This window comes from Pogoniulus pusillus, chromosome 28 (assembly GCF_015220805.1).
Source record: "Pogoniulus pusillus isolate bPogPus1 chromosome 28, bPogPus1.pri, whole genome shotgun sequence".
In the NCBI taxonomy this organism is placed as follows: domain Eukaryota; kingdom Metazoa; phylum Chordata; class Aves; order Piciformes; family Lybiidae; genus Pogoniulus; species Pogoniulus pusillus.
The window spans coordinates 18,201,049-18,228,179 of NC_087291.1; the positions used below are offsets into that span (position 1 = coordinate 18,201,049).

The window sequence follows — 27,131 nt, forward strand, 5'->3', positions numbered from 1 at the left end:
CAAGCAGCAACAAAACCTCACTTTGAAGATGTTATTCAACCAACAGAAGGAAGACTCTTTAGGTGCCTTTAATCAGTAGTGGTGCCTAAGAATTTGTGTGATATTCACATGGGCTCTGAGGGTCAAAATGAAGTTCTCTTCACATGATTGCAAAGCAAAACAAACCCAACCCAAGAGGATGCAGTGAACTTGAAAGCAGAGATGCAGCCTTTCAGCTCTGCCCAGGGGCTTGCTTAGTTAGTCCCTCATACAGTCCAGAAGTCCTGGCAGTAGCAATCACATCCCAGGCTTGCTAAAGCTCCAGGAGCTGCTCACCTGCACCTCTGGAAGTGAGGCTTGAACACAGAGCTGGCACAGAGCACTCACACACTCCAGAGCAGTGATGAAGACCTCAGTGGTGGCAGCAGCTGTTGGGGCAGACCAGCACCAGGGTGCCTGCTGCTTTGCCAGAGAAACTGTTAAGAATGGAGGATTCAGAAGCTGATTTTGAGGAGGAAAGGGAGAGGTTTAGTATGCATCCAGACCTGCAGGTTGTTTATCACATTGCTATGGTTAAATCATTTCCCTTTCCCCAGTTTTAGTATCCTGCTGTCAGAAAATGTGCATTCTGCTGGCCAGAGGAGCATGCTTGGGTTTGCAGGGTTTATTTGGGAGCTGTGCTTTATCAAGGCTTTATCAAGCTGATCAGGGTATATCTGTCAAGTTTATCAAGGCTGGATGTTAGGAAGAAGTTATTGGCAGAGAGAGTGATTGGCATTGGAATGGGCTGCCCAGGGAGGTGGTGGAGTGGCTGTGGCTGGAGGTGTTGAAGCCAATCCTGGCTGGGGCACTTAGTGCCATGGTCTGGTTGATTGGACAGGGTTGGGTGCTAGGTTGGGCTGGCTGAGCCTGGAGCTCTCTTCCAACCTGCCTGATTCTGTGATTCTAAGTGCTTTGCTTGTGACCTGTGTTCCAACAGGATACTCAGTGGCTGCTGGGGAGTTCACTGGGGATTCTGAACAAGGTAAGAAGCTGCAAGGCTAACTCTTTGCACCTATGAGATTCCTACCTCTTGGGGCTCTGCACAGGAATGCAGCTTAGGTACACTTGAAATGCTGGGGAGGCTCCAGCTGCCTGGCAGGCAGATGGTTCCTCAGAAGGTCTAGCATGATAGAGCAGAAGTTCACCCAAAGTCTGAATCTCTTACAGCATTGTGCCTGTGCATCTGCAGGGCCATGAGAACAGGGCAGGTGGACTCTCCAGGCTCACTTCACACAGCAGGTTTGGTGCCCAGCAGTGATGAGTGGAGCCAACAGTGTTGTTCTGTGCAGCCTCCCAGGCCAGACTCGAAGTACTTCCCCTGCAGGCAGCCTGCTGGAGCTCTGCACCTGGCTGGGCAATGCAGTGTGGCTCAGACGGGTCCCTGTGTACTGAAAGCAGACTTCTGGCTGCCTACAGAGAGCTCCAGGAAATAACAGTGAGCTGTTTCTGGACAGAGCCCTGGCTCTTGGCTCTGGGAGAGCTTCCCAAGCTGCAGTCTATCTGCCTGTAAGGCTGAGCTGGCTGGGACAGTGCATTAGCTGATGCTTTTCATACCTCATATTCTCCTGCAGAGGCATCAACAGTGAGAACAAGTTCCCTGGGCTTGCTCCCCTTCCCTGAGCCTTCCATTTAACAGCAGGAGACAGAGGAATTGAACTGCTTTTACTGAAACATGGGCTGGAGGGAGAGCTTCTACATGTTTGTGCTGGCTGATTCTCACATCAGCCTTGTGAGTAACTGGCACAAAGCATGGCATTGTTGGCTGACCCAGCAATTGTCCTCTTCAGTCCTTCATTGCTGCTTTCATCTCCCCTAGACCAAGAGTGTTTGTAAGGACAGCTGTGTTTAGCTTCTGTGCCCTCTGTGTGATGCCACAAGTGACTGTGGCCCCATCAATGCACAGCTGGCAGGTAACAAGCTGAGAGGGTTTTGTGACTGTGCTGTGCCAGAGCAGAAAGAGATCCCTGGGGGAGTGGATTGAGCAGCTCAGATCTGCTGTGCACTGACTGACTGTGCTCACGGTCTCAAAAGTGGTTTGCAGGTGCTTGTGGCACAGCCAGCCCTCAGCAGTGTGATTTGCTGCCTGGGCAGGTTTCAGTGGCACGGGGGGGAGGTTGCATGCAGCACTGGGGCAGCAGAAGCAGCTCACTGTTGGTCATTTCTCCTTGCAGAGCTGGTTGCTGGAGTCCCAAGGGGAGCACAGAACTTTGGCTATGTATGTACTGGAACCCACATTGTGTCTTTTGTTTTGGAGTGAGAAGCTGTCAGGCTCTGTGCGAGGTCAAAGGCTGTGCTGTGCTTTCTGTTGTGTCCTAAACTTCATAATCAGAGAGAGCTGCCCCTGACTTTCACCCTCAGGCTCACCTTGCTGCCCTGAGCTTTGGGTACAGTGAGGCTGGGGAGACACTGGCACAGGCTGCCCAGGGAGGTTGTGGCTGCTCCCTCCCTGGAGGTGTTCAAGGCCAGGTTGGATGAGGCCTTGGGCAGCCTGTTCTAGTGGGAGGTGTCGCTGCTATGGCAGGGGGTTGGAACTGGATGGTGCTTGAGGTCCCTTCCAACCTAACCCGTTCTGTGGTTCTATTAAGTGCTTAGTCCCTTCTGAACTCCGTTAGCAACAGGCAATCCCCAGCATGCTCTGACCACGAGCAGTACCCCTCTGCCTGCCTAAGCCTGGCATAGCTCATGTGCAGTGCTGTGTCCACAGTGGAGAGAAGTCCCAGCTCAGACATCCCTCCCCAGGGCTAATGTGCAGCGCCCTCAGCGCGCAGCGAGGCAGGAGGTGCAGTTAGGAGGCAGCACTGGGCAGGTGTGGATGCAGCTCTGACCTTGCAGGGAAAGGTTTCAGCACTAAGCTGTCTGGCAGGCAGAGGTCCCAGCCCCAGGCACCTTCTCTGCTTTGGGGGACCCCACATGCCTCGTGTCTCTGACGCCCCCTGAAGCGAGGTGTGTCTGTGTCTGTGCATGGACCTGGCTGGCTGTGCTTTGAGGCTGTGGTTAGTTCTGCTAGCCTGGGGCTTACTGCTGAGCAGTGTGCACTGAGAAGGGGAAGAATCTTGCCCCCGTTCTGGTCTTGGGACACTGAGCCTCACACAAAGCCTTAGTGTTCAGGCTCATGCAGGAAGACTCTGGCGAGACAGAACTGTTTTCCCTTGCCCCTCCCCCTTCAGCACACCAGACTGGCCTGCAGCGATGTTTTGCTGCAGCATCCCCACGTCTGCTTGAACCTTCCCATCTTTTTCTGTTGCCAGGTCTCCATCATTAACTCCTCAGACCTGACCTTTATCCAGAACTTCACCGGTGAGCAGGTAAGGGAGGCAGAGCCTCTCTCCGGAGGGTGTCGCATCATTAGCGCAGCCTCAAGACCATGTGAAACGTTCTGGTGTTTCGAATTAACGACCACAGAAGCAAAGAGGCTCAGCAGGAGGAGAGCCCTCTGGAGGTGCAGTGTGATCTGAAAGCCTGTCCGTTGTGTTTTGTTTGCAGATGGCGTCTTACTTTGGGTACACAGTGGCGGTAGCTGATGTGAACAGTGATGGGTAGGTTATTGCAGCCGCTCAGCTCCCCTGCATGCCCCCAGCAGCAAGGCCTGATCTCGACTGCCAAACGCAGGTTTTCAGGTGCTTCACACCCCAGCTGCTCCTCTTGGCTTCCCTGCTCTTCTGCTGCCCGAGCAGCCTCGTGTGGGGCTGTCAGTGGCACACAGTGGTGCTGGCAGAGCTGCTGGGGCTCACTCGGTCTTCCTTGAGCATTCACTCCAAGCAGTGTGGCAGAGCAGGAACATCCCAGGGCTTAGGAAATAGATGCACAGAGAATAACCACTGCTAGCTGCTGCTGGGGGAGACAGGTGAAGGTCAGAAGTTCCCTCTCCAGCTCTCACAAGGAGGTCACTCTTCTCTTGTAGCTTCACTCCTCTGGGGCAAAACTTCCCAAGGCCATCAGCTCCTGTTTTTTGCCACCCATTGGCCTCATCCAGAGGACCAAGAGGTGTTTGTGGCTGCCAGGAGAGGCTTTGTGCTTGCCTGGAAAAGAGTTCTGCTCAGGGGAAGAGCCCTGCCCAGCTGCTGGGGTCGTGCCTGTGGCACCTGAGGACTTCAGGCACTGCTGAGCAAAGCCCTTTGCTAACTCTGGGCTCACAAAGTCTGGTGAAACGTTTCAGGAGGTCAGGATTTCAGTGAGTGAATGCTGATACACCTCCCTGGGGGTGCTCAAGGCCAGCTTGCATGAGGCCATGAGCAGCTGAGTTCAGTTGAGAAGTGTCCCTGCCCCCGGCAGAGGGTGGAGGAGATGAGCTCTGAGTTCCCTTCCAACCTGAGCCACTCTGATTCGAGCTCTCTAGCAAGCAGATAAGGATCCCTGAGCTCAAAGCCTTGGAAGCCTGCTCAAAGGTGAGTCAGGACTATGTGTAGAGCTGTGACATACCCTTGCCTGTTGCAAACTGTCTCAACTGTGCCTACTTCACATTCTCTTCTTGTGAGTGTTTCTTATTAGCTGCTCAAATGCAGCTCATGAAATAGTTTTCCTGGGCTAAATCACTGCCTCTTGTCAGTGACCCTCTGAAGAGTGAGGGGTACAAAAAAAGGTGCTAAAATCTCACTGCAGCTCCAAAACAAGAGCAGCACAGCAACACAGAGCAGCTTCAGGAGTTCCCCTGGTGGCTTCAGAGTGCTCAGACCTTCCCGAGGACAGGCTCTGTGCCAGCAGCACCGCCTGTGAGAGTCCCTGGGTTTCTGGTAGAGCCAGGACTGATGTAGTGCTGCCATCGATGCCTTGCACCATGTGCAGGGCTGGGGACCCATCATCTGCATTACAACAGCCTGCCAGGAGCCTCCTGTGGGACCTCTCTGGAGCAGGCTCTCTCCTGTGCAGATTACTTCCTGCAGCTCATGGAGCTCCCTGGCAGGTCTCGGACGCTCTGTGTACCTCTGAGCCCTCACTTTATGTCAGTAATCTGCTGCTGAGGCCTGTGTGGTCTCCCAGGCTATATCTTAAAAGAAATCTAATGCCTCTCTCTGAGATCCAAACATCCCACAGCAAACAGAGCCCAAGAAGCTGTACGTGATGGACATGTCTGATTAGCTGAGCAGCCTCTGCCTCTGCTGCTCTGCACAGGGAGGCCCTGGAAACATTTGTCTGGGAGGAAGAGCAACACAGAGAGAGGAGGGGGAAAGCAGGAGGGAAATGACCACTTCAGGTTGGGTCCCTTGTGCAGCTCACTGCTGCAGCAAAAGCCAGCAGATGAGAGAGGGGATACTGCCCCTCTGCTCTGCTCAGACCTCACCTGCAGGGCTGCAGCCAGCTCTGGAGCACTCAACACGGGAAGGACATGGACCTGATGGAGCAGGTCCAGAGGAGGCCATGAAAATGATCCTGGGGCTGGAGCAGCTCTGCCCCTAGGACAGGACAGGCTGAGGGAGCTGGGGGTGTGCAGCCTGCAGAGGAGAAGGCTCCAGGCAGACCTAACAGCAGCCTGCCAGGACCTGCAGGGGCTGCAAGCAGGCTGCAGAGGGACTGTTTGCAAAGGCCTGCAGGGACAGGAGCAGGGCAATGGTTTGGAATGAGAGCAGAGCAGATTGAGACTGGAGGTGAGGAACAAGTTGTGCAGCAGGAGGCTGCTGGAGCAGTGCCACAGGCTGCCCAGGGAGGTGGTTGAGGCCCCATGGCTGGAGCTCTTGAAGGTGAGGCTGGAGCAGGCTATGAGCAAGCTGCTGTAGTGGAGGATGTCCCTGCTGAGTGCAGGGGCTTGGCCTGGATGAGCTCTGGAGCTCCCTTCCAGCCCAGCCTACTCTGTAGTTCTATGAAAGGAGGCAACAATGCACTTAACAGTACAAGAGTCCTGCTGAGGTACCTGCTGAAAGGATTGGTAGGAATGAAGCTTTGCTGGCATAAGGCTGAGGACATGGCTCACAGATGAGGTGAGCCTCAGGAGCTTCCCTGCAGCAGCCCTGCAGCTGTGCCAGGCTGGCTCCTGCAGCTGTGCCAGGCTGGCTCCTGCAGCTGTGCCAGGCTGGCTCCTGCAGCTGTGCCAGGCTGGCTCCTGCAGCTGTGCCAGGCTGGCTCCTGCAGCTGTGCCAGGCTGGCTCCTGCAGCTGTGCCAGGCTGGCTCCTGCAGCTGTGCCAGGCTGGCTCCTGCAGTGCTGGCTGCAGCACTTCCCAGCTGTAGGCAGGAGAGGGAAGCTGAGGGCATTGCTTGAGCTGCTCCTCCATTGCCCACTGCTAATCCCGAGACAGCCACAGTGAACCTCAGCCAGCCAAGCTTTGCCATCAGCTTGCAGGCTGCACTCCTAGTGCAGAAGGCAACGTGGAGCACTCTGGGTTTAGGCTGCAGCAGTCCCATAAAGCCTGTGGGATAAGCTGTTTACTGCTCTTTTATGTGGCCTGTATCAAAGCTCCCCACAGTTAAGCTTTGACCTCTTGACGTTTCCCATACTCCAGCTTTTTATTACCTGGCAGGATGCAAGGGAACTGCCTACAGCCCCAGCAGGTGGTCAGCTCAGGCTTTTATCAGAAGGGAAGCAGAAAGAAATAGGCTGGAACAAAAAGAAATGTGGAACTGGTGGTAACTGCAGCATCCCAGTGCAGCAGTGGAAGAAATCCAAGCAGCCAGATCCAAATGCCACTGCAAGCTGCACTGCAGCTTTGTGGCTTCGTGTTGCTCTCCAGGGCCTTCAGCTTCTGCTGTGCTCTTGGGCCCTTGGGGAAGGAATCAGAGCTCCCCAGTTCTGTAAGTGCCAGCTGCTGCTTTTGGAAAGCCAGGTGGAATATCCTCCCTCACCCACAAAAATGCCTAATTCCAGTTCCAGAGGCCCTCACAGCCCCACGAGTGGTCCCCCCCTTTCCTGCTGCAGGTCTGAATGCTTTTAAGCTGCAGGACCTGTACTGCTGGCCACCAGGCAGGTAGGCAGCAGCTGCTTGCTGCTCATGTGGAGAGCACCCAGCAGTGAGGGTGAGGGTGAGCAGGGCAGCTGAGGAGCCCTTCCTTTCTGCCTGCAGTTCACTGCTGTGACAGTGCAGTGAACCCAAACCACCCCAGGCCCTCAGAACTGCCCGAGGGAGGGCTTGCTCCTGCAGAGGACTTGCTGAGGCAGCTCCTCTCGACCTGCAGAGCTCAGGAGTGACAGAGAAGGGGGAATCAGAACGATGAGGAAGGGAAGGCTTTGGTGTGGGTGCCCATAACCAGCTGAGAGATAGGTCAGTGTAGTTTAGCTGTCTGCCTTCCTCTCCCCTTCCATCAGATGAGCCATCTTGGCTGCTGGGTTCTGCTCCCTGCTCCTGGACTGTTCAGGCATCTACTGCAGTCCCTGTAAGTTGTTCCAGCAAAGAAACCTCCCCAGAAAAAGAATCAGCACTGTGCACTTGCAGCAGGGATGCTGCTCACCTAACAGCTCTGAGGGGCTGCAAGCAGTCTGCAGAGGGACTGTTTGCAAAGGCCTGCAGGGACAGGACCAGGGCAGTGGTTTGGAATGAGAGCAGAGCAGATTGAGACTGGAGGTGAGGAACAAGTTGTGCAGCAGGAGGCTGCTGGAGCACTGCCACAGGCTGCCCAGGGAGGTGGTTGAGGCCCTATGGCTGAGCTATTGAAGGTGAGGCTGGAGCAGGCTGTGAGCAAGCTGCTGTGGTGGAGGATGTCCCTGCTGAGTGCAGGGGGTTGGCCTGGATGAGCTCTGGAGCTCCCTTCCCACACAAACTGTTGCAGGATTCTGTGCTCCCTGCACAAGACTGCAGCTCCTGGCTGCTTGCTCTGTGCCCCCCTGGTGAATCCTCTCTTCTGGGTTAGCCTTCTGCTGGGGGAATTTTAGGCCACCGTGGATGCTGGATAATCTGCCAATCTCTTGCCACCACATTAGTCACCCTGGGCATTGCTTTGAGGACCAGAGTTGTGGAGGTACCCAGAGAGCTGCTCCTTGCACATCAGTGTGTGTTTGCTTTCCAGCCCTGAGTCTTCTGGCTCCTTCCCACCTCTAGAAAAGCCTTCCCCTGTTCTTGCAAGCCTGTGTGAAGTACTCCCTGGAGCCAAGCTCAGCTTTTTACTCCACAGCTGATGCAGCACACAGCAGTGTGGGGGCCCAGTCTTCCTGGGAATAGCTGTTCTGTGATGTAATGGAGTTCTGGCTGATGGCAGTGCTGCTCGGGGCTGCTTCTAGTGCAGGTCCTGTGTCCAATAACCTGCGAAAAGGCAGCAGTCATCATCCCTGTTGTTGCTGCTGCTCCATGGCAACTGCTCCAGCTGACATTCTGCCCCAGCCACCAACATCTTCCATTAGTGCAGGAGGCCTTTTGATGTGTAGTGTGGAAGGAAAATCTCAGCTCTGATGTCAGGTCAGCCTCTGCTCCCTTCCTTCCTTACTTACTGATGCCATGGGGTAAAAGCTGACCTGGAAACCACTGAGCAGCTGCTCCCGAGTGACCTGGCACTCTGCATGGAAACACACTCTAAAACCTGATGGAAAAGAACATTTCTGGAAGCACTTTGTCCCAGTGTGTACAGCATGTTAGATCTGCAGTGTGATTACAAGGCTCCTAGGGGAGATATTCTCTGATCTCCATGCTCTGTAGCTTAGAGTTGTGGTGGACAGCTGTGGGCAAGCAGCAGCTGAGCTGGCCCTGCATTAGGGTTAGGGGCTGGGGTTAAGGTTAGTCATTAGGGTTAGGGCTAGGGGTTGGGGTTAGGGTTTGTCATTAGGGTTAGAGGTTGGGGTTAGGGTTTGGAGTTAGGATTAGTTATTAGGGTTAGGGATTTGGGTTGGGGTTAGTGGTTTGGGTTAGTTATTAGGGTTGGGGTTAGGGTTAGTGACTGCTTGGTCACTAGCTAGTTAGCACTGCTTGGTGCCCCTTCAGAGGCTACTTGCAGTAAAGCCAGGTGTTGTGTGGAGAGCTCCAGAAGTGCCTCCTTACCTTGGCTGGCTCTGGCTGTGCTAAGGGTCAGCTTCCTGCTGCATCCTTCTGACCTTCTCTGACCAAGTGTTGGGAGGAGAGCCCCAGAAGTGCCTCCTTGCCTGGGCTGGCTGTGGCTGCACCGGGGATCATCCTCCTCTCTCCCTGCCGCCTGAGCTGTGCTCTGGCACTCATTCTCCCAGTGACGCTGCTCTCTGTTTGCCTGTTCCAGCCTGGATGACCTCTTGGTTGGTGCCCCTCTCTTTATGGAGCGTGAGTTTGAGAGCAAGCCCAGAGAAGTGGGGCAGGTGTACCTGTACCTGCAGGAGGGAGCCTCCCTCTTCCGAGAGGCGCAGCTGCTGACGGGCGCCGAAGCCTTCGGCAGGTTTGGCAGTGCCCTCGCGCGCCTGGGAGACCTGGACCGAGACGGCTACGAGGGTGAGTGGCAGCCCTGGCAGCCCCCTCTGCCTCTGGAGCTAGAAAGGGACGAGCAGTGGCTGCTGAATGTCTGTGCAGAGGCTGGAAACAGCCTTTTGGCATCTGCCTGCCTCAAAGAGTGCCGACAATTGACGCTGGTGAAACCGATGCCAAGGGCCAAGCCATGCCAGGTTTACCTGCACGGCAGATTGGCACAGCAGAGGCCTTTGCTGTGTTTGCCCTCAAGCCAGAACCCACAGGGTGGTGCAGAGCTGTGGGCTTCTCACAGGGATGCAGCCTGAGCCACTCCTGTCTTTATTTTTCTCCCTGCAGAGGCTGAATTGTTGCTGGGTTTTGGTGGTGCCCATTTTTGACCTTGCTCTTCCTCTGCCCTCTGCTGCCCTCCCTGCAGACATTGCTGTTGGTGCACCCTTCGCAGGGGAGGACGGAAGAGGGAAGGTGCTCATTTACAACGGGTACAGCGAGGGGTTAAAGCCTAACCCTTCCCAGGTCCTCAGTGGAGCCTGGGCCTCACAGTCCATGCCTTCAGGATTTGGCTTCACCCTGAGAGGAGCCTCGGATGTAGACAAGAATGATTACCCAGGTAAGATTTTCCCATCAGAAAGGGAACTTTGTCCTTCTGTTCTCTGGGAAAAGCATCACACTTGGACTGCTCCTCTTGGAAGGCAGAGGTCAGAGTAAAGAGGAGACATTTGCCAGGAGACATGAGCCAGCAGTGTGCACTTGCAGCCCAGGGAGCCAAGCAGAGCCTGGGCTACAGCAGAAGTGTGGCCAGCAGGGCCAGGGAGGTGATTCTCCCCTCTGCTGAGACCCCACCTGGAGTACTGCATCCAGCTCTGGAGCCTCTATTCCAAGAGGGATGTGGAGATGCTGGAGAGTGTCCAGAGCAGGGCCAGGAGGATGCTCAGAGGCTGCAGCAGCTCTGCTGTGAGCACAGACTGAAAGAGTTGGGGCTGTGCAGGCTGCAGAAGAGGAGGCTTCCAGGTGACCTTCTTGTGGCCTGCCAGCATCTGCAGGGGGGTCCAAAAAAGCTGGGGAGGGACGTTGGAGGCTGTGAGGGAGTCACAGGACTGGGGAGAATGGAGCAAAGCTGGATGTGAGGAGGAAGTTGTTGAGCAGGAGAGTGGTGAGAGGCTGGAATGGGCTGCCCAGGGAGGTGGTTGAGGCCCCATGGCTGGAGGTGTTTGAGGCCAGGCTGGCTGAGGCTGTGTGCAGCCTGCTCTAGGGTAGGGTGTCCCTGGGCATGGCAGGGGGGTTGGAACTGGCTGCTCCTTGTGATCCCTTCCAACCCTGCCTGATATTCCTATGATTTTTGGGTGGTTCTAGCTTGCTGTCCTGAGAGTTAAGAGCAGACCAAACAAATACCTCCTCTCCTCTCAGAAGACATGGTGAGAAAGGCAAGGAAGGGCTTTGGCTGGTTCCATTAACATAAAACATGTGAAGCTGCCCAATAAAAAGCTTAACCCTTTCCCTCACTCCCCCAAGCCCATTGCTCTCAGCTTATTGAGCTCCTTCATCCTGGCATTCTTCCTTAATTGGAGCCACATTGTGTGGCAGGAGGAGTTGCCTTGGTCGTGTTGCTGAGCTGTGTTTGGCTGTCCAAAGGATGCTGAGCTCTCTATAAACCCTTGGTGGCTTTGATCCCTTCCAGCAAAGCAGAGGATGCAGAGGTTGCTCAGAGGCACAGACTTCACTGGGACCTTTCCTCCTCTTTCATGTTTCCCTTCTGCTGCAGGGACTCTTCCTTGTGTTTTTTAGGTTGCCTTTAGTTCTGCTGTCTTGGTTTACCTGACATGCATCCAGATTTACTGAGCTTGCAGCATCAGAGTTTCTCTGGGGAGGAATTGAGGAGGCCTCTCTGTGAGCATCTGAATGTTGGAGCTGGTTTAAAGAGTCTGAGTGCTGGAGCTGGTTTAGGTCTGCTTGGTTTGACTCTCTCCCCTCAGAGAGCAGATCTGTTCTGCTTCTTTTCAGCAGGGCTCAGCAGCCTCAGCCAGGCTGTGCAGCAGACCCTGCAGTTGTGTAAGCTGTGGAAGGTTCATCCTCAGGGGAGTGCTGAGGGTCTCCACTTCCCAAACTTCCTGAGGCATCACTTCAGTGTGCCTGGGCTGTGTTTCAGGGTCAGCATGGGCTTTAAAAGTGGCAGCTCTGCAAAGGCAATGAATCTCTGTGACCATTTTGTGCTGGCTGGCTGAAGGAGCAGCAGAGGGGGCCTGGGAAGGGCGTTTACACCAGAAACTGCAATTCTGCCAGCAGGAGCTGGCCCAGGGCGCTAAGGAACCTCCCATGAGATCCCCTTAGCACAAGAAAGGGCTCTAAGACACCGTCCTGGCGCTTGGTTTGGGTATGGTTGCTGCTGCTGTGAGCAGGCTTTCATTGCCCATTGCTAATGATGTCCTTCGGGACAATGGAGCTCTTTAGCGGAGCTGCAGCCCTCAAACACGGCCCGAAGCATCCAGAAGGCCCCCAGCAAAGCCCAAAGGAAACGGGAGCTGGCATTCCTGACATTGCTGAGATTGGAGAGACAGAGGAGGGAAGCCAGAGATTCAGGCCTGCTTCGAGCCACAGCGGGGAAGAGGGAGAGGAGAAGCCCACCCAGGGGACTGGGCAGCTTCCTGTGGTCAGTTTGGGTGCTGGGTCCTGGACTTCCTCAGTGTGCACTGCTGAGCTGCTGCAGCCAACTGCACTGTGGGGTGTCTTGGGGCTGCTGTGCTTGTCCTTGTTGGCTCCACTGAGCATCCTGCCTGCAGAAGGTCACATCGTGCCAGCAGCTCACTCCTCTGGCAGAGGGTTTGCTTTTTGCACCTGAATGTTTTCTTTCAGCACCCCCCACGCCCCCCTGCATTTACTGTCACCAGATTTGCCTCCCATCTCTCAGCTCAAGGTCTGCCTGAGGGTCTGACAAAGAAGGATAGAAGGAAGCTTTGCTGTCAGTCAGCCTCCTCCTCCTCCATTCACAACACCAAAACCAGAGTGGTAAAAATAGCACGACCATGGCACAGCACTAGCACAGGAGGAGGAGGATGCTTCCTGTGGGAAAGAGGAGGGAGAACAGAAGGCAAATAATATGGGGAAGTGCAAGCCTAGGGCAAACACAGGAGGTGATGCAGTGAGCAATCCTGCTGGTGTCCAAGAGCTTTCCTCCTTCACCTCCCGAGGGAATGCTGGGGGGCTGCATCAGTAAACCTGGGGCTGTGAGGCTCCCTTCTGCTCTGTTCTGAGCTGCTCTCACTCCACTTTCTAGTAAATCTGGGACTTTTAGGGCTCTTTTGCTCTGTTCTGAGCTGCTCTCACTCCTCTCACCAGTAAATCTGGGACTTTTAGGGCTCTTTTGCTCTGTTCTGAGCTGCTCTCACTCCTCTCACCAGTAAATCTGGGACTTTTAGGGCTCTTTTGCTCTGTTCTGAGCTGCTCTCACTCCTCTCACCAGTAAATCTGGGACTTTTAGGGCTCTTTTGCTCTGTTCTGAGCTGCTCTCACTCCTCCCACCAGTAAATGTGGGGCTTTTAGGGCTCTTCTGCTCTGTTCTGAGCTGCTCTCACTCCTCTCACCAGTAAATCTGGGGCTTTTAGGGCTCTTCTGCTCTGTTCTGAGCCTGCAGCAGGGAGTGCAGCCTCAGCTCAGGCATGTGTTTAGAGTGGCAGTTGATTTGATTTGATTGATGGAGTTATCTACCTTTTCCCCTTAGCACAGTTCCATCTTCGTCAGAAGAAAAGAAATCCTCCAATCTGGTTAATGGGGAAGAAATTTGTTTCTTTTGGCTTCTGGGCAGCTGTTCAAAGCTGGTCCCCAGGGAGTGATTGGAGCCTGTGATGGTCTAGGTGCTGGTGCCTCACTCCCAGCTGGTTGCTCTGCCTGTACCGAGGCACTGGGAGGCTGTGAGTTCTCCACCCTCACATCTGGGCAGCTGTTGAGGCACTGATGGTTGCTTGTAGCTGAGCACAGGGTTGGCAGTGAGTAACTCACTCATCTCCTGAAGCTTGCTTGCTTCTGGTGGCACATCCCCCAGCAGTGTGCTGGGTGTCCCAGGATGCTTTACCCAGGCTCTCTGGGCAGTGTGGTGACCCAGAGCAGTGACTTCACTCTCCAAAGGCTGCTGATTAATTAGTTAATTGCTAACATAAATGATGCACTGTTTCTTTCTGCCCCTGCCTGTTTGGACACTTCCTTAGTAACTTCAAGACAGCCACCCTGGAGTCAATGCCACTGAAGCTTCACCTTCAAGCTGTCTCACCTTGACCCAGACACAGCTGTTGGCCTGTTCTTGTGGTAGTCCTTTCAGTGAAGCCTTTGCCAGCACAGCAAAGTGCAGATTGACCTCTTCATGCCTTGATAGCTTGGTCTCAGTGATGAGCTTAAGAGCAGTGTGTAGCTAATACCAACAAGGTACTTTAGAAACCTTAGAAGGAGGCAGCAAGTGTGGCCAGCAGACAAAAGTGTCCTCAGAGCTTTGGCAACCCAGTCTGGCCCTATTGAAGTGGGAGTATTTACCAGCTCTGCCTGCTAAGGGCATTCCAGCTGCAGGAGGCAAGCCCTCCAGTTTCTTTCTGGGAGGCAAGGGTTAGGCAGCACTCAGCTCTCTTTTGTTTGAGAGCAGCAGGCACTGTGCCAGCAGTACCACAGATTGTGATCTAGTGATGATTAACTGATGAAGCTGGGCCAGGGATTGATGCAGGACAAACAGTTTAAGTCAATGAGAAGCTGCATCTGCTCTGCTGGGAGAGGACTGTGAGAATCATGGAATCAGCCAGGCTGGAAGAGAGCTCCAAGCTCCTCCAGCCCAACCTAGCACCCAGCCCTGCCCAACCAACCAGACCATGGCACTAAGTGCCCCAGCCAGGCTTGGCTGCAACACCTCCAGCCACAGCCACTCCACCACCTCCCTGGGCAGCCCATTCCAATGCCAATCACTCTCTCTGCCAACAACTTCCTCCTAACATCCAGCCTAGACCTGCCCTGGCACAGCTTGAGGCTGTGTCCCCTTGTTCTGTTGCTGGCTGCCTGGCAGCAGAGCCCAACCCCACCTGGCTACAGTCTCCCTGCAGGTAGCTGCTGGCAGCAATGAGCTCTGCCCTGAGCTCCTCTGCTGCAGAGCTGCCTGACAGCTGCAAAGGAGCAAAGGCTTTGGGCTGCTTTGCTGCAGGCCCTGTAAGGGGTTAAGCTGCTCTGCTCTGTCGTTCCAATTGCTTGTGGAACCCTTCTTCTCTCAGCTAGTGACCTCTGTGTCGGTGTCACTGCCTGGGGAGCATTAAAGAGCAATGAGTAAAGACAAATCCTCTCTATTTTTAGGAGGGGGAGAGTTGCCAAGCCCCAGCTAATTCCAACAGCTTCTGCTTTTGGTTAGTTTGGGGTTTGTTTTCCTTCCTTTTTTTTTGCACTGCAGTGATTAATATTCTCTCTTCTGCAGCACACACACCAAATCAAAACCTCCTGCTCCTAAAAGTGCCTGGGCCTGGTGGCTATTCAAGCCTCAGGGGATCTCTGTCGTGTCAGAAAGGTCTTTTGCCCCAGTGATAGATGCAGGGATTGCATCCCCCGGGGCAATGAGAGGAAGAACAAAACTTAGAGGTCTGTAACAGAAGCAAAGAAAATCCCTGATGGATCTTGCAGCGAATGCTCTGCTTGGCCTGGTCCTCCCAGCAGATCACAGATGTCTCTGCTTTGCTGCCTGCATGCTCCTCCTTAAGTCCACTTTTCCCACTGAGGAGTTTGACTCATCCAAGCTCTTTAGGTCGACGTTAAGCATAGCTTAGAGCAGAGAATAAAGGCCATGGCCAGGAGGAGGTTAAGGGCTCCCAGGTGAGAGCAGGATGAGCACAGCCCTGGCTGCTTTGGAGTGTGCCAGGATTCAATGTCCTCATCTTTAGGCTCTCCAAAGCAGTCTGAGGTGGCAGCAGGGACAGGCTGCTGATGGAAGAGCAATCTCTTGGTGCCTGGGGCCAGGCATTGCTCCTCTAAACCCATTGCCTTCGCTCTCCAAATGAGCTCTGCCCCACAGAAACCAGGATTTAACTGCCAGGCAGACTTACAGAACCCCCTTTAACGTTGGAGAGAGGCTGCTGAGGCTATGTGGAGCTGTGCACACAGCTGTGGGTGCTGGAGTGCAGGGTTCAGTCCTCCTGCTGAGGCTGTGCCTAACAGACTGCAGAACCAGGCAGGCTGCAGTTATTGAGCTTGCTCAAGCTATCAGAGAATGCATTAGGCTGGAAGGGAGCTCCAGAGCTCATCCAACCCCCTGCACTCAGCAGGGACATCCTCCACCACAGCAGCTTGCTCACAGCCTGCTCCAGCCTCACCTTCAACAGCTCCAGCCATGGGGCCTCAACCACCTCCCTGGGCAGCCTGTGGCACTGCTCCAGCAGCCTCCTGCTGCACAACTTGTTCCTCACCTCCAGTCTCAATCTGCTCTGCTCTCATTCCAAACCATTGCCCTGCTCCTGTCCCTGCAGGCCTTTGCAAACAGTCCCTCTGCAGCCTGCTTGCAGCCCCTTCAGGTGCTGGCAGGCTGCTGTTAGGTCTGCCTGGAGCCTTCTCCTCTGCAGGCTCCCAGCTCCCTCAGCCTGTCCTTGGGGCAGAGCTGCTCCAGCCCCAGGATCATGTCCTCTGGACCTGCTCCATCAGGTCCTTGTCCTTCCCGTGTTGAGTGCTCCAGAGCTGCCTGCAGCCCTGCAGCTGAGGTTGTCCAAGCCTTTCATTGTGCCCATGAGGGTCTGGAGTGCTCTAATTGTAATGAAGATCAGAGAATGAAACCAGGCTCTGGAGCAGTCTTGGAGACCTTCCTGGTTCGTTTCTGCCAGAGCACAGCCCTGTCCTCCAAGCCTTCTGAGCTGCCAGCTCTAGCATGAGGCAGTTCCTAGACTGAGCTTGTTCTGGGGCAGAGCATCCAGCTGGGAACAACAGGACAGGACAGAACCACCTCCTGGAGGTGTTTAGGGCCAGGCTGGCTGAGGCTGTGGGCAGCCTGCTCTAGGGTAGGGTGTCCCTGGGCATGGCAGGGGGGTTGGCACTGGCTGCTCCTTGTGCTCCCTTCCAACCCTGACTGATTCTGTGATTCTTTCCTTCTTGGCTTCCATTTGCTGCTCACAAAGTATTGTTTCTTTTCCCGTTAAAATAAAAGAAGCAACTCCCCAAATAAGTAACAGCCTCCCCAAAAATGGAAATAAACCCAAAGAGAAGATGAAGCTGTTTGGGGTTGCTGTGGGAGCTGCCCTCAGGCAGCTGGCAGGGCAAGGTCTGCCATGGGCACTGCTGTGGCTGTGTCTCCATGGGTTGTTTGCTCAAGAGGGAAGCATTGCTGGCTCTGGGTGGTGTGTGCAAGCTGCCTATAAAAGGTGCTAATGGAAAGGCCTCAGAAATGCCCCAAAAAGGAGACAGAACCAACACTCATTTTCTTCTGCTATTTAAAGTGTTCCCCAGCCTGAGGCACATTTCTCTGAGGCCAATGCAAGGAGAAAAATGTAAATGTTGTGCAAAAAGAGGCTCAGGCCCAGAAACTGTTGCTGCCTGCTCCCCTCGGGGCATGGCTGGGTGGAATTCCTCGCAGGGCAGGCTGCTGCCCGTGGGGAGCAGTTGTTTCAGCTGGGGAGATGCTGCCAGGCTTTGTGGCTGCAGCCTGCTGCAGGGCTGCTTCCCCTGCACCCTGCCCAGGCAGTAGGCAGCAGGTGAGGCTTTGCTTGCTCCCCTGAGTGCTGCCTTCATCAGCTCATCATCCAGACAGCTCAGGCTGTCAGTCCCCACTGCTGCCAGCTCTGCTCTAGGACTGTGTTCTAGGGCCTTTGCTTTAGGACTGACTCTGCTCTAGGACTGAATGCTCTCTAGGATTCTGCTCCAGGACCAGCTCTGTTTTAGGACCTTTGCTCTAGGACTGGCTTTGCTGGCCTGGACCTCTGCAAACCACCTCGTGTGGCAGCAGCAGTGGAGTGAAAGGAGTGCCCAGTGGACATCAGGGCTTTGGTGATGGAGTCCCCATCCTTGGGGGTGTTCAAGCAAGGTGTGGCTGTGGCACCTAGGGCCATGGTGAGGCTGGGCTGCTGGTTGGACTGGAGGGTCTACAGAGAGCAGGAGGGGAAGGATGGTCAGGAAGAGCAGCACAGATCTCCAAGGGTACCTGTGTGTGAGTGACAGCAAAGTGGTTTGCATCTCTCTATGTGAAAGGCAATCGATGGCAGGTGGAGTCCCTGGGTCATGGAATCCTTCCTGCCCCTGGCCTGTGCTGTAGGTGAGCTGCTGGTAGCAGATTGGCACTTGCTGGGTACAGCCAGGACCTGTCTGAGGCCATCTCTAGCAGGGGGAACTCTCTCAGGTGCATCTTGGAAAAGGTTCCTGGGGAATGAAGAGGTTTCCTTGGTCTCACTGCACTGCAGATAGAAATAGTCTGATTTGGTCTCCTGTCACTGCACTTTCAATGGGAACAAGCTGATTTTAATTGGCTTTCACTGCACTGTCAGTAAGAACAAGCTGGTTTTACTTTGTCACTGTGCTCTCAGTGGGAACAGGCTGATTTTGTTCCCTATCACTCCACTTCCAATGGGAACAGGCTGATTTTGTTCCCTATCACTCCACTTCCAATGGGAACAGGCTGATTTTGTTCCCTATCACTCCACTTCCAATGGGAACAGGCTGATTTTGTTTCCTGCCACTGCACTTTCAGTGGGAATAATCTGACTTTATTTTGTGTCACTGCATTTCTAGCAGGAGCAGTCTGAGTGGGGGTGGGAAGCCCCTCCCAGTAAAAAGGAGTGTGGGCAGCTCCTGAGTGTTTTTCTGAGGCTGTTGTCTTGCTTCCCCAGATCTAATCGTGGGTGCCTTTGGAGCTGCCAGGGCAGTTGTCTACAGGTAGGTGGCAAATGCAGTGGACTTTCCTGTGCCTCAGCTCTGCTGTGAGGTCCCCAAGGCAACAAGCCCCAGAACCCTGTGCTTCCCTGGGGCAGTGTGTGAAAGGCTCTCCTCAGGGGATAAACCAAGCACCTTGGGAGCAGCCATGCTCACAGCTTGGAGTTTTCAGTGGCACCTCCCAGACTTGGCCTTAGCTGAGGATAGCTGTGGCCTGTTGCAGCCCTCAGTTCACTTTGAATCAGAAACTGAGGAAGCATAACACTGAAAATCGATTTCTTTTCTTTTCCTGGGAGAGGGAAATGGTGCTGGGAAGAGAGCTTCAAGTGACTGATCCTTTGGTGGTCACCTGCATGGAGATGGGAACTGCTCATGGCAAATGAAGAGTGCAGCTTTAGTTTGCAGAGCTGCTGCTGCTGCTGCCTGAGGACTGTCCCTAAAGGCTGCTTAGAGGTCTAAATTCAGGCTACTGAGTACACTGCTGCTGCCTCAGTCCAGCCAAGCAAACATTCCTTTGCCCAGGGAGGTGGTTGGGCTCCCATCCCTGCAGATACTCAAGGTGAGGCTGGACAGGGCTCTGGGCAGCCTGCTCTAGTACAGATGCCCCTGCTGAGTGCAGGGGGTTTGGGCTGGATGAGCTCTGGGGGTCCCTCCCAAGCCCAGCCCATCCTCTGGTGCTCTGATTTCAACATTCAGCAGCTGCTGCAGCAGCAGTGCAGTCGTGTTCCCTGATTCCTGTCCCTGCCTGTCTGTGCTGCCAGCAGCACCTGGCTCAGAGAAGGCAAGGCATGGGCTGCCCAGGCAGGTGGAGTCACTGTCCCTGGAGGTGTTGAAGCAAAGCCTGGGTGGGGCACTTAGTGCCATGGTCTGGTTGCTTGGCCAGGGCTGGGTGCTAGGTTGGGCTGGATCATAGAATCAGCCAGGTTGGAAGAGCCCTCCAAGGCCATCCAGTCCAACCTATACCACAAGCCCCTGCTGCAGCTCCCAGAGGCAGGCTGTAGGAAGTGGTGGCAGTGTCTGAGGTGCCAGCACTTGCCTGGTGCTCAGTGACAGGAGACAGCTTCAGTCATGCTGTCAACCTGTGGGCTTCAGGTGAGCAACCTTCACATTGTCAGGCTAGCAGGAGGTGTCCCAAACCCCACAGGCTCCTCTGGGAAAGTTTTCCCCTAGGCAAGCCTCTCTTTGCAGCCTCTGGTGTCCACCTCAGCTCAGTGTTTTCTCTGCTGTGCTTCTTCTGGGTGCACTCAGCCTTGTTTCTGTCTCATAGGGCCAGACCTGTTGTGACAGTGAATGCTCAGCTCCTTCTGAACCCCACCATTGTGAATCCAGACAACAAAACCTGTCAGCTCCCTGGCTCCCAGCTTCTGGTGGCCTGGTAAGTTCATGGTTAGACACAGACACACACACAATCCCCATCCTCTTTCTCAAATCACTTCCCAATGTTTCTTGCAGCTTACTGTTGACCTCAGAAGGAAGGTTCCACTGTGCTGTCTGTGTGGACAGAGCTCTCTTGGGTATCAGTCAGAACTTCACTGGGCTTTACCCTGCTGCACTTTGCAGTGAGGCTGGGCAGGCACTGGCACAGGTTGCCCAGGGAGGCTGTGGATGTCTCCTCCCTGATGGTGTCCCAGGCCAGGCTGGATGAGACCTTGAGCAAGCTGTGATGTGGGAGGTGTCCCTGCCCATGGCAAGGACTGGATGACCTGAAGGTTCCTTCCAACCCATTCTGTGCATCTAAGACTCCTCCAAATGAGGCAGATGGAGGCTGAGTCTGATAGAGGAGTCTTCTGCTGAGGAGGATTAACCAGGCTGGACTCAGTGACCTCAGAGGTCTCTCCCAGCTTGGTTAATTCTGTGGTTCTGTGATGCTGTCTCCCAGGAGCAGGCTGCAAGTTCCTCTGCAGTGTTTGGATGAGTGAAACCCAAAACCACTAAGAAAGACAAACCACAGGACCCCTGCTCTGTCAAAACACAGACCTGCCCTCCTGGCAGAGGTGTCCCAGCCCCTGATTGCTTCCATGGCTCTGCTCTGGACCTGCTCTGCCCTCCAGCACAGTGCTCCCAATTCCTGCACCTGTGTAGAGCTCTGCCAGAGCAGTGTGGAGGGCACTTGGTAGAAGCCTCAGGTCCCAGGACATTATAAAGCTTTGGCCTTTCTGGCATCCTGATTTTTTGATTCAAGCAGCTTTTGTTTGAGCAGTTGATAAAGCAGAGCACTGGAAACCTCCTTGTGGTGCTGAAGCATCTGCAGTGATCCAGAGCAGGGCTTTGCACAGCCTTGTTCAGGATGCTGCATGCTGTGATGGAGAGGACTTCAAAGCCAGGAGAGCTGCAGGACAGCCAAGGCAGAAAGGGCCCTGAGGGTGCTGGTAGAGAGGAGCTGAAGATGAGGCAGCAGTGTGCCCAGGTGGGCAGCAGGACAAGGGAGGTTCTTCTGCCCCTGTGCTCAGCACTGCTCAGGCCACACCTTGAGTGCTGTGTCCACTTCTGGGCCCCTCCATTGAAGAGAGCTTTTGAGGTGCTGGGAAGTGTCCAGAGAAGGGCAGCAAGGCTGGGGAGGGGCCTGGAGCACAGCCCTGTGAGGAGAGGCTGAGGGAGCTGGGGATGTGCAGCCTGCAGAAGAGGAGGCTCAGGGCAGAGCTCATTGCTGCCTGCAGCTGCCTGCAGGGAGGCTGTAGCCAGGTGGGGTTGGGCTCTGCTGCCAGGCAAGCAGCAACAGAAGAAGGGGACACAGCCTCAAGCTGTGCCAGAGGAGGTCTAGGCTGGATTTTGGGAGGAAGTTGTTGTCAGAGAGAGTGATTGGCATTGGAATGGGCTGCCCAGGGAGGTGGTGGAGTTGCTGTGCCTGGAGGTGTTGAAGCCAAGCCTGGCTGGGGCACTTAGTGCCATGGTCTGGTTGGTTGGGCAGGGCTGGGTGCTAGGTTGGGCTGGCTGAGCTTGGAGGTCTCTTCCCACCTGGGTGATTCTATGAAGACATCCCTCAGGAAGTATTTCTGTTTGAAGAAGGGAGAGAAGCCCAAAGGATGCTCCTCCAGCATGGAGTCCTTGCAGTGCTTCTGAGGTTGCCTTGCAGGGAGCCAGGGGAGTTTTGCTTCCTATTGAGCAGAGTTTTATCAGGAGCATAATTTCATTTCTGCCTGCTGCATTCTGAAGCACTCCTCCCCGAGGGCTCAGCTGGCATGACTGAACAGCTGAGGAGCAGCTGCTCTTTCCCAGGCCATCATTTTTCTCCTTTAGTTGATATAAGCTCACATTGTGCACATGAAAACAATTAGCAGGGAAACTCCAACAAGCCCAGAACTGCTCAGGCCCCTGTGCTGGGTTTCTGTGTCTCTCTGCCAGCTCTGCAGCTTGTTTGAGATCTCTGCTGACTGACACTGCAAAACCAGAGGAAACCTCCTACCAGAAAGGTTTGAGGAGTTGTGTGTGCAGCAGTAATGTGGCTAAGTCTACATGTTCAGCTGCTGGAAAATATTCTTTCTGCCATCATACAAACTGGAAAGCTGCAGCACAGAGGAAACATGAGCAAAAAAGTAGTTGTTATGCACAGTCCTAAGGGAAATGCCCTGAGCAGTGGCATCTGGGCTGCATCCAAAGCAGCCAACATGGATGGAGAGAGGGGATCCTGCCCCTCTGCTCTGCTCTGCCCTGCTGACACCTCACCTGCAGGGCTGTGTCCAGCTCTGGAGCTCTCCACACAGGCAGGACGTGGCTCTGGCAGGGGATCTTTGGAGGTCCCTTCCAGCCCATGACATTCTATGATTCTGTGACATGGACCTGATGGAGCAGAGGTCCAGAGGAAGCCTTGGAAATGATCATGGGGCTGAAGCAGCTCTGCCCCTAAGACAGGACAGGCTGAGGGAGTTCAGCCTGGGGAAGAGAAGGCTCCAGGCAGACCTAACAGCAGCCTGCCAGCACCTGAAGGGGCTGCAAGCAGGCTGCAGAGGGACTGTTTGCAAAGGCCTGCAGGGACAGGACCAGGGCAATGGTTTGGAATGAGAGCAGAGCAGATTGAGACTGGAGGTGAGGAACAAGTTGTGCAGCAGGAGGCTGCTGGAGCAGTGCCACAGGCTGCCCAGGGAGGTGGTTGAGGCCCCATGGCTGGAGCTATTGAAGATGAGGCTGGAGCAGGCTGTGAGCAAGCTGCTGTGGTGGAGGATGTCCCTGCTGAGTGCAGGTCCCTTCCAACAGAGCCCATTCTGGGATTTTATGTCTTTAAGCAAGCTCAGAGGTGTGGGCTGGGATTGCTGCTTGCCAGGGCAGCTCTGCCTCCTGCTCATGGCCTCTGCTTCTTCCCCTGCAGCTTCACTGTGAGAGTCTGCGCAGAATTCCAAGGTCAGAGTATCTCAGATGAAATAGGTAAGAAGGTTCTGGCCTCCTAGAATTTACTCTGGCCCACTCAATTGCAGAGGCACTTTTCTCTCACACCTTGGTAGACCGAGGAAGACCAAGGGAAAGATCCTGCCAAGAGAGGAAAATACAGTTAGGAAGAGACAGAAGTGCAGCACCGAGCTTGTGGTACTCACTGGAAGGACTTGGAGTCCCTTTAAGCCATTCTCACAGGATGTGCCCTGTTGGGCACATTGGAGGGTCAGAGGATCCTGTTGGAGGATGTTCTGAGGGGGTTAAGTAGCAAAACAATGTCAAGAGACAGAAATGCTCTGCAGGTCCAACCTGCAACTGGAAGTAGAAAGCTCAAATGGGATGTATGGCATGCCCTGCCTCAGAAGTTGGTGTGCTGCTAACAGCCAGGCACTCAAGGCACGGATTGGTGTTGCCTGGAAGCCTTTCTTAGGGTACTTAAGTGTAGTACTCGATGAAGTGTTGATTGTTTTTTCTCCCGGGCTCGATAACCAAAGCTTTGTTTCCTTCAGTGCTGAAAGGGGAGCTGCAGCTGGACTCACTGAAACAGAAAGGAGCAGTTAAAAGGACTCTCTTCTTTGAGTACCATCAGGCACATCACTACTTCTCCATTGCCATGGCGAGGCAGAAGCTGCCCCACTGCCAGGACTTCCTTGTCTATCTCAGAGTAAGCTGCTTAGCATCCTTTGGATGTGGTCCTCATGCAATGGAAGCAGAATTCCCAGGCTGCTCCTGGAAACGTGGTGGGAGTTGAAAGGGAGAAGCCTCCAGCAGCATGTAAGGGAGTATCAAGGCAATAAAGGTGATGGAGCTTTCCCACTGCTATCCCTCTAAATCCTTGGGTGTGGAACAAAGCAGCAAGGCTCCCTGCACACAGCCATGCAGGGCCTGGCTGCCTCTGCAAGGAGGCTGAGCAGCAGCTGGCAGGAGCTGGTTCTGTCTCTTCTGCACAGCTTCATTTGAGGCTAATGCTTTGGAAAAACCTCTGTGGCCTGGTGGCTTTGGTGGTCTTAGGACTCCATGAGCTCAGAGGCCTTTTCCAACCAAAGCAGCTTGCAGCTGTGGGGCTGTGCAGGCAGCACCCCTGCTGAGTGCCTTTGCTTTCCTTGGGGTGCCCCACGCAGCCAGCAGCTGCCAGGGAGCCACATCTTAGCTGCAGCAAAGACTACAGTCTGACCCCTGCCATGCCATGCTAGGGAGCAATAACGACCTGCCCCCACTGAGGCTTTGCTTTCTGGTTGCCCCTTCCAGGACGAAGCAGAGTTTAGAGATAAATTATCTCCCATCAGCATAAACTTCAACTACAGCTTGGATGAGGCCAGCTCTGAGGACAGCTCCACCCTGAAGCCCATCCTCAACCACTACCAGAAGAGCTCAGCGACAGAACAGGTCTGGGTGCTGCATGCCACTGCTCTGGGGGCAGCTCTGGAAGCATTGCACCAGCATCCTGCTGTGTCACCTCCCTTCAGCCAGGGCAGCAGGCCTGGGAGCTGCACAGCCAGGGCTTCATTCCCTCACCATGGACACTGCACAGGAACCCAGACCAGGGCAGGCTTTCAAAGCATCCCCAAAGCTGTGTTGTGCTCATAGCTTTGATGCCAGGCTAGATGTGAGCAAAGGTATTGTGGGCAAGGGCATGGAGCATGATGTTGTGCTGCTAAGGGCATAGCTGAGAGTCTAAACAGTCTCCAACTACTCCTATGGAAAGCAACTCATAGAAAGGAGAAGCAGCCTGAGCTGCATCTAAAGCCAGCAGATGAGAGAGGGGATCCTGCCCCTCTGCTCTGCTCAGACCTCACCTGCAGGGCTGTGTCCAGCTCTGGAGCCCTCAACATGGGAAGGACATGGACCTGATGGAGAGGGTCCAGAGGAGGCCATGAAAATGATCCTGGGGCTGGAGCAGCTCTGCCCTTAGGACAGGACAGGCTGAGGGAGCTGGGGGTGTGCAGCCTGCAGAGGAGAAGGCTCCAGGCAGACCTAACAGCAGCCTGCCAGGACCTGCAGGGGCTGCAAGCAGGCTGCAGAGGGACTGTTTGCAAAGGCCTGCAGGGACAGGAGCAGGGCAGTGGTTTGGAATGAGAGCAGAGCAGATTGAGACTGGAGGTGAGGAACAAGTTGTGCAGCAGGAGGCTGCTGGAGCAGTGCCACAGGCTGCCCAGGGAGGTGGTTGAGGCCCCATGGCTGGAGCTGTTGAAGGTGAGGCTGGAGCAGGCTGTGAGCAAGCTGCTGTGGTGGAGGATGTCCCTGCTGAGTGCAGGGGCTTGGCCTGGATGCCCTTTGGAGATCCCTTCCAGCCCAACCCTTTCTGTGACTCTCTGATGAGTTCCCTGGGGCAGTGCTGGTGATGTTTAAGCCATTTGGGTTAGGGATGTTTGCTGAGGCCTGGCCTTGGGAGTGTGGCCTGACTGCCTGCCAACTGTTCTGTTGTGCCCTGACACAGGCTCACATCCTGGTTGACTGTGGAGAAGACAACCTCTGCATCCCTGAGCTGCAGCTCTCTGCCGTGCCGTGAGTGAAATCCACTTCACAGTCGCCCCAGGCTGCTTGAACTAGGTGGAGTCTGTAGAGCACAGCTCTGCTGTTTGCTCACCCAGATTTTAACCTGTGCACCCACTGCATCTTAAAGGAATGGGCCCTTGGGAATGTCCCTGTGCCAGGCACACGGTGCTGAGCAGCTGCCACAGCAGGTGGAGCTCAGGGGTGGGGTTAGGAGCGACCCTGGCTTGCTGGGAGCCAGCAGGTAAGGCAGAGCGCTGTTCAGAGGAGACTGCAGGCTGTGTTTTAGGGTGCCAGTGGCTCTGGGTGACTCTCCTCAGCTCAGGGCTCTGCGAGGGGAATGAAGCTCCCAAGCAAAGGATTTCAGCAGCTGGCAGCAGCTGCTGCTGTGGAGGGAGGAGCACTGCAGGCAGGACAGGTGGTGAACCTCTGGTGCTCCTCTGGCTCTCGGCCATCCAGACCCCTGCCTAGCTGTGACAGGGACACTGCAGCCTCAGGAGGTCTTCTGTTGCTGCTCACTTCCCTCTGACTGTCAAACTGGAGTGCCCTGCGGGAGGCATTGCTGCTGGCACCCCTGTGGCAAGGAATTCCTGCCCCAGGTGCTTCTTCCTGGCTAGAAAGAGGTCAGGCTCAGTAAGCTGCAAGGGCCACCCAGCTGGGTGCCCGTGGTGGTGCTCCCCTTCCCAGGTGGTGCCACACTCTGCCACAGGGCAGCTTTGGTGGGCAGTGTTTCATTCTGTGCTCACAGAATGTGCTCCAGAGCAGAGCCTCCTGCTGCCTTCCCACACAAAGCCCCCCTCTGCCTGGCTGAGCTCCTGCAGAGTTGTGTCTTCTCTGCAGAGACAAGGACCAGCTGGTGATTGGAGAAGAGAACTGTGTCATGCTCCTCATAAACCCCAGGAATGATGGGGAAGGAGCCTACGAAGCTGAGCTACACATCAGGATCCCACCCGAGGCAGACTACACCGGGGTTGAGCGCAGCAGCAAGGTAGGCGATGAGCTAAGGATTAGCTGTGAAGAGCAGAGGCAATGCCAAGCACCAATGCAGGCTGGGCAGTGAGTGGCTGGAGAGCAGCCTTGAGGAGAGGGACTTGGGGGTGCTGCTGGACCAGAAGCTGAACGGGAGCCAGCAGTGTGCACTTGCAGCCCAGAAAGCAACCAGAGCCTGGGCTGCAGCAGGAGAAGTGTGGCCAGCAGGGCCACCTGGAGTACTGCATCCAGCTCTGGAGCCCCTGGGACAAGAGGGATGTGCAGATGCTGGAGAGTGTCCAGAGCAGGGCCAGGAGGATGCTCAGAGGGCTGCAGCAGCTCTGCTGTGAGCACAGACTGAAAGAGTTGGGGCTGTGCAGGCTGGAGCAGAGGAGGCTCCCAGGTGAGCTTCTTGTGGCCTTCCAGGATCTGAAGGGGGCTACAAAAAAGCTGGGGAGGGACTTTGGAGGCTGTCAGAGAGTGACAGGACTGGGGGGGATGGAGCAAAGCTGGAGGAGGGGAGAGTCAGGCTGGATGTGAGGAGGAAGTTGTTCAGCATGAGAGTGGTGAGAGGCTGGAATGGGCTGCCCAGGGAGGTGGTTGAGGCCCCATGGCTGGAGGTGTTTGAGGCCAGGCTGGGTGAGGCTGTGGGCAGCCTGCTCTAGGGTAGGGTGTCCCTGGGCATGGCAGGGGGGTTGGAACTGGCTGCTCCTTGTGGTCCCTTTCAACCCTGACTGATTCTATGATAGGCCAGAAAAGCCTGGACTGGATGAGGCACTTAGTGCCATGGTCTGGTTGACTGGATAGGGCTGGGTGCTAGGTTGGACTGGGTGATCTTGGAGGTCTCTCCCAGTGTGGTTGATTCTATGATTCTAAGCCTGTGCAGTGTCAGCTGTGCCAGTGTGGGCAGAAGGACTGATTAAAACCCCCCAGAATCACAGAATGTGCCTGGTTGGAAGAGGCTGATGCTGCCTGGACCACTGCTGAGCTGCTCGGGACCTGCAGTGCTTGTTTGCTGAGAGCAGAGCTGAGCCCCTGCCCTGCAAGCAAGCAGGGAGCCCTTGTGTGCTGTGCTGGGCAGCCAGGCTGAGCCCCCTCAGCTGCCGCAGCCTCCCCCACACTGCTGCAACCTGAGCTGCCTG

General features: G+C 55.0%; 1 protein-coding gene across 5 annotated transcripts in view; it reads left to right on the plus strand.

Annotated features, from left to right (window-relative positions):
- ITGA8 (integrin subunit alpha 8) overlaps positions 1-27,131 on the plus strand; it is a 73,263-nt gene that overhangs the window by 14,628 nt on the left and 31,504 nt on the right. For 4 of the 5 annotated variants that reach the window (XM_064166881.1, XM_064166882.1, XM_064166884.1 and 1 more), the window contains 13 exons: positions 959-1,003; positions 2,193-2,236; positions 3,270-3,326; positions 3,505-3,557; positions 9,125-9,330; positions 9,722-9,913; positions 18,120-18,165; positions 19,430-19,537; positions 22,466-22,521; positions 23,037-23,191; positions 23,776-23,913; positions 24,965-25,032; positions 25,861-26,008. In XM_064166881.1, coding sequence (XP_064022951.1) covers positions 959-1,003; positions 2,193-2,236; positions 3,270-3,326; positions 3,505-3,557; positions 9,125-9,330; positions 9,722-9,913; positions 18,120-18,165; positions 19,430-19,537; positions 22,466-22,521; positions 23,037-23,191; positions 23,776-23,913; positions 24,965-25,032; positions 25,861-26,008 — 1,316 coding nt within the window. The remainder of the gene's footprint in view (positions 1-958; positions 1,004-2,192; positions 2,237-3,269; positions 3,327-3,504; positions 3,558-9,124; positions 9,331-9,721; positions 9,914-18,119; positions 18,166-19,429; positions 19,538-22,465; positions 22,522-23,036; positions 23,192-23,775; positions 23,914-24,964; positions 25,033-25,860; positions 26,009-27,131) is intronic. The other variant, XM_064166883.1, reaches the window with a different exon arrangement.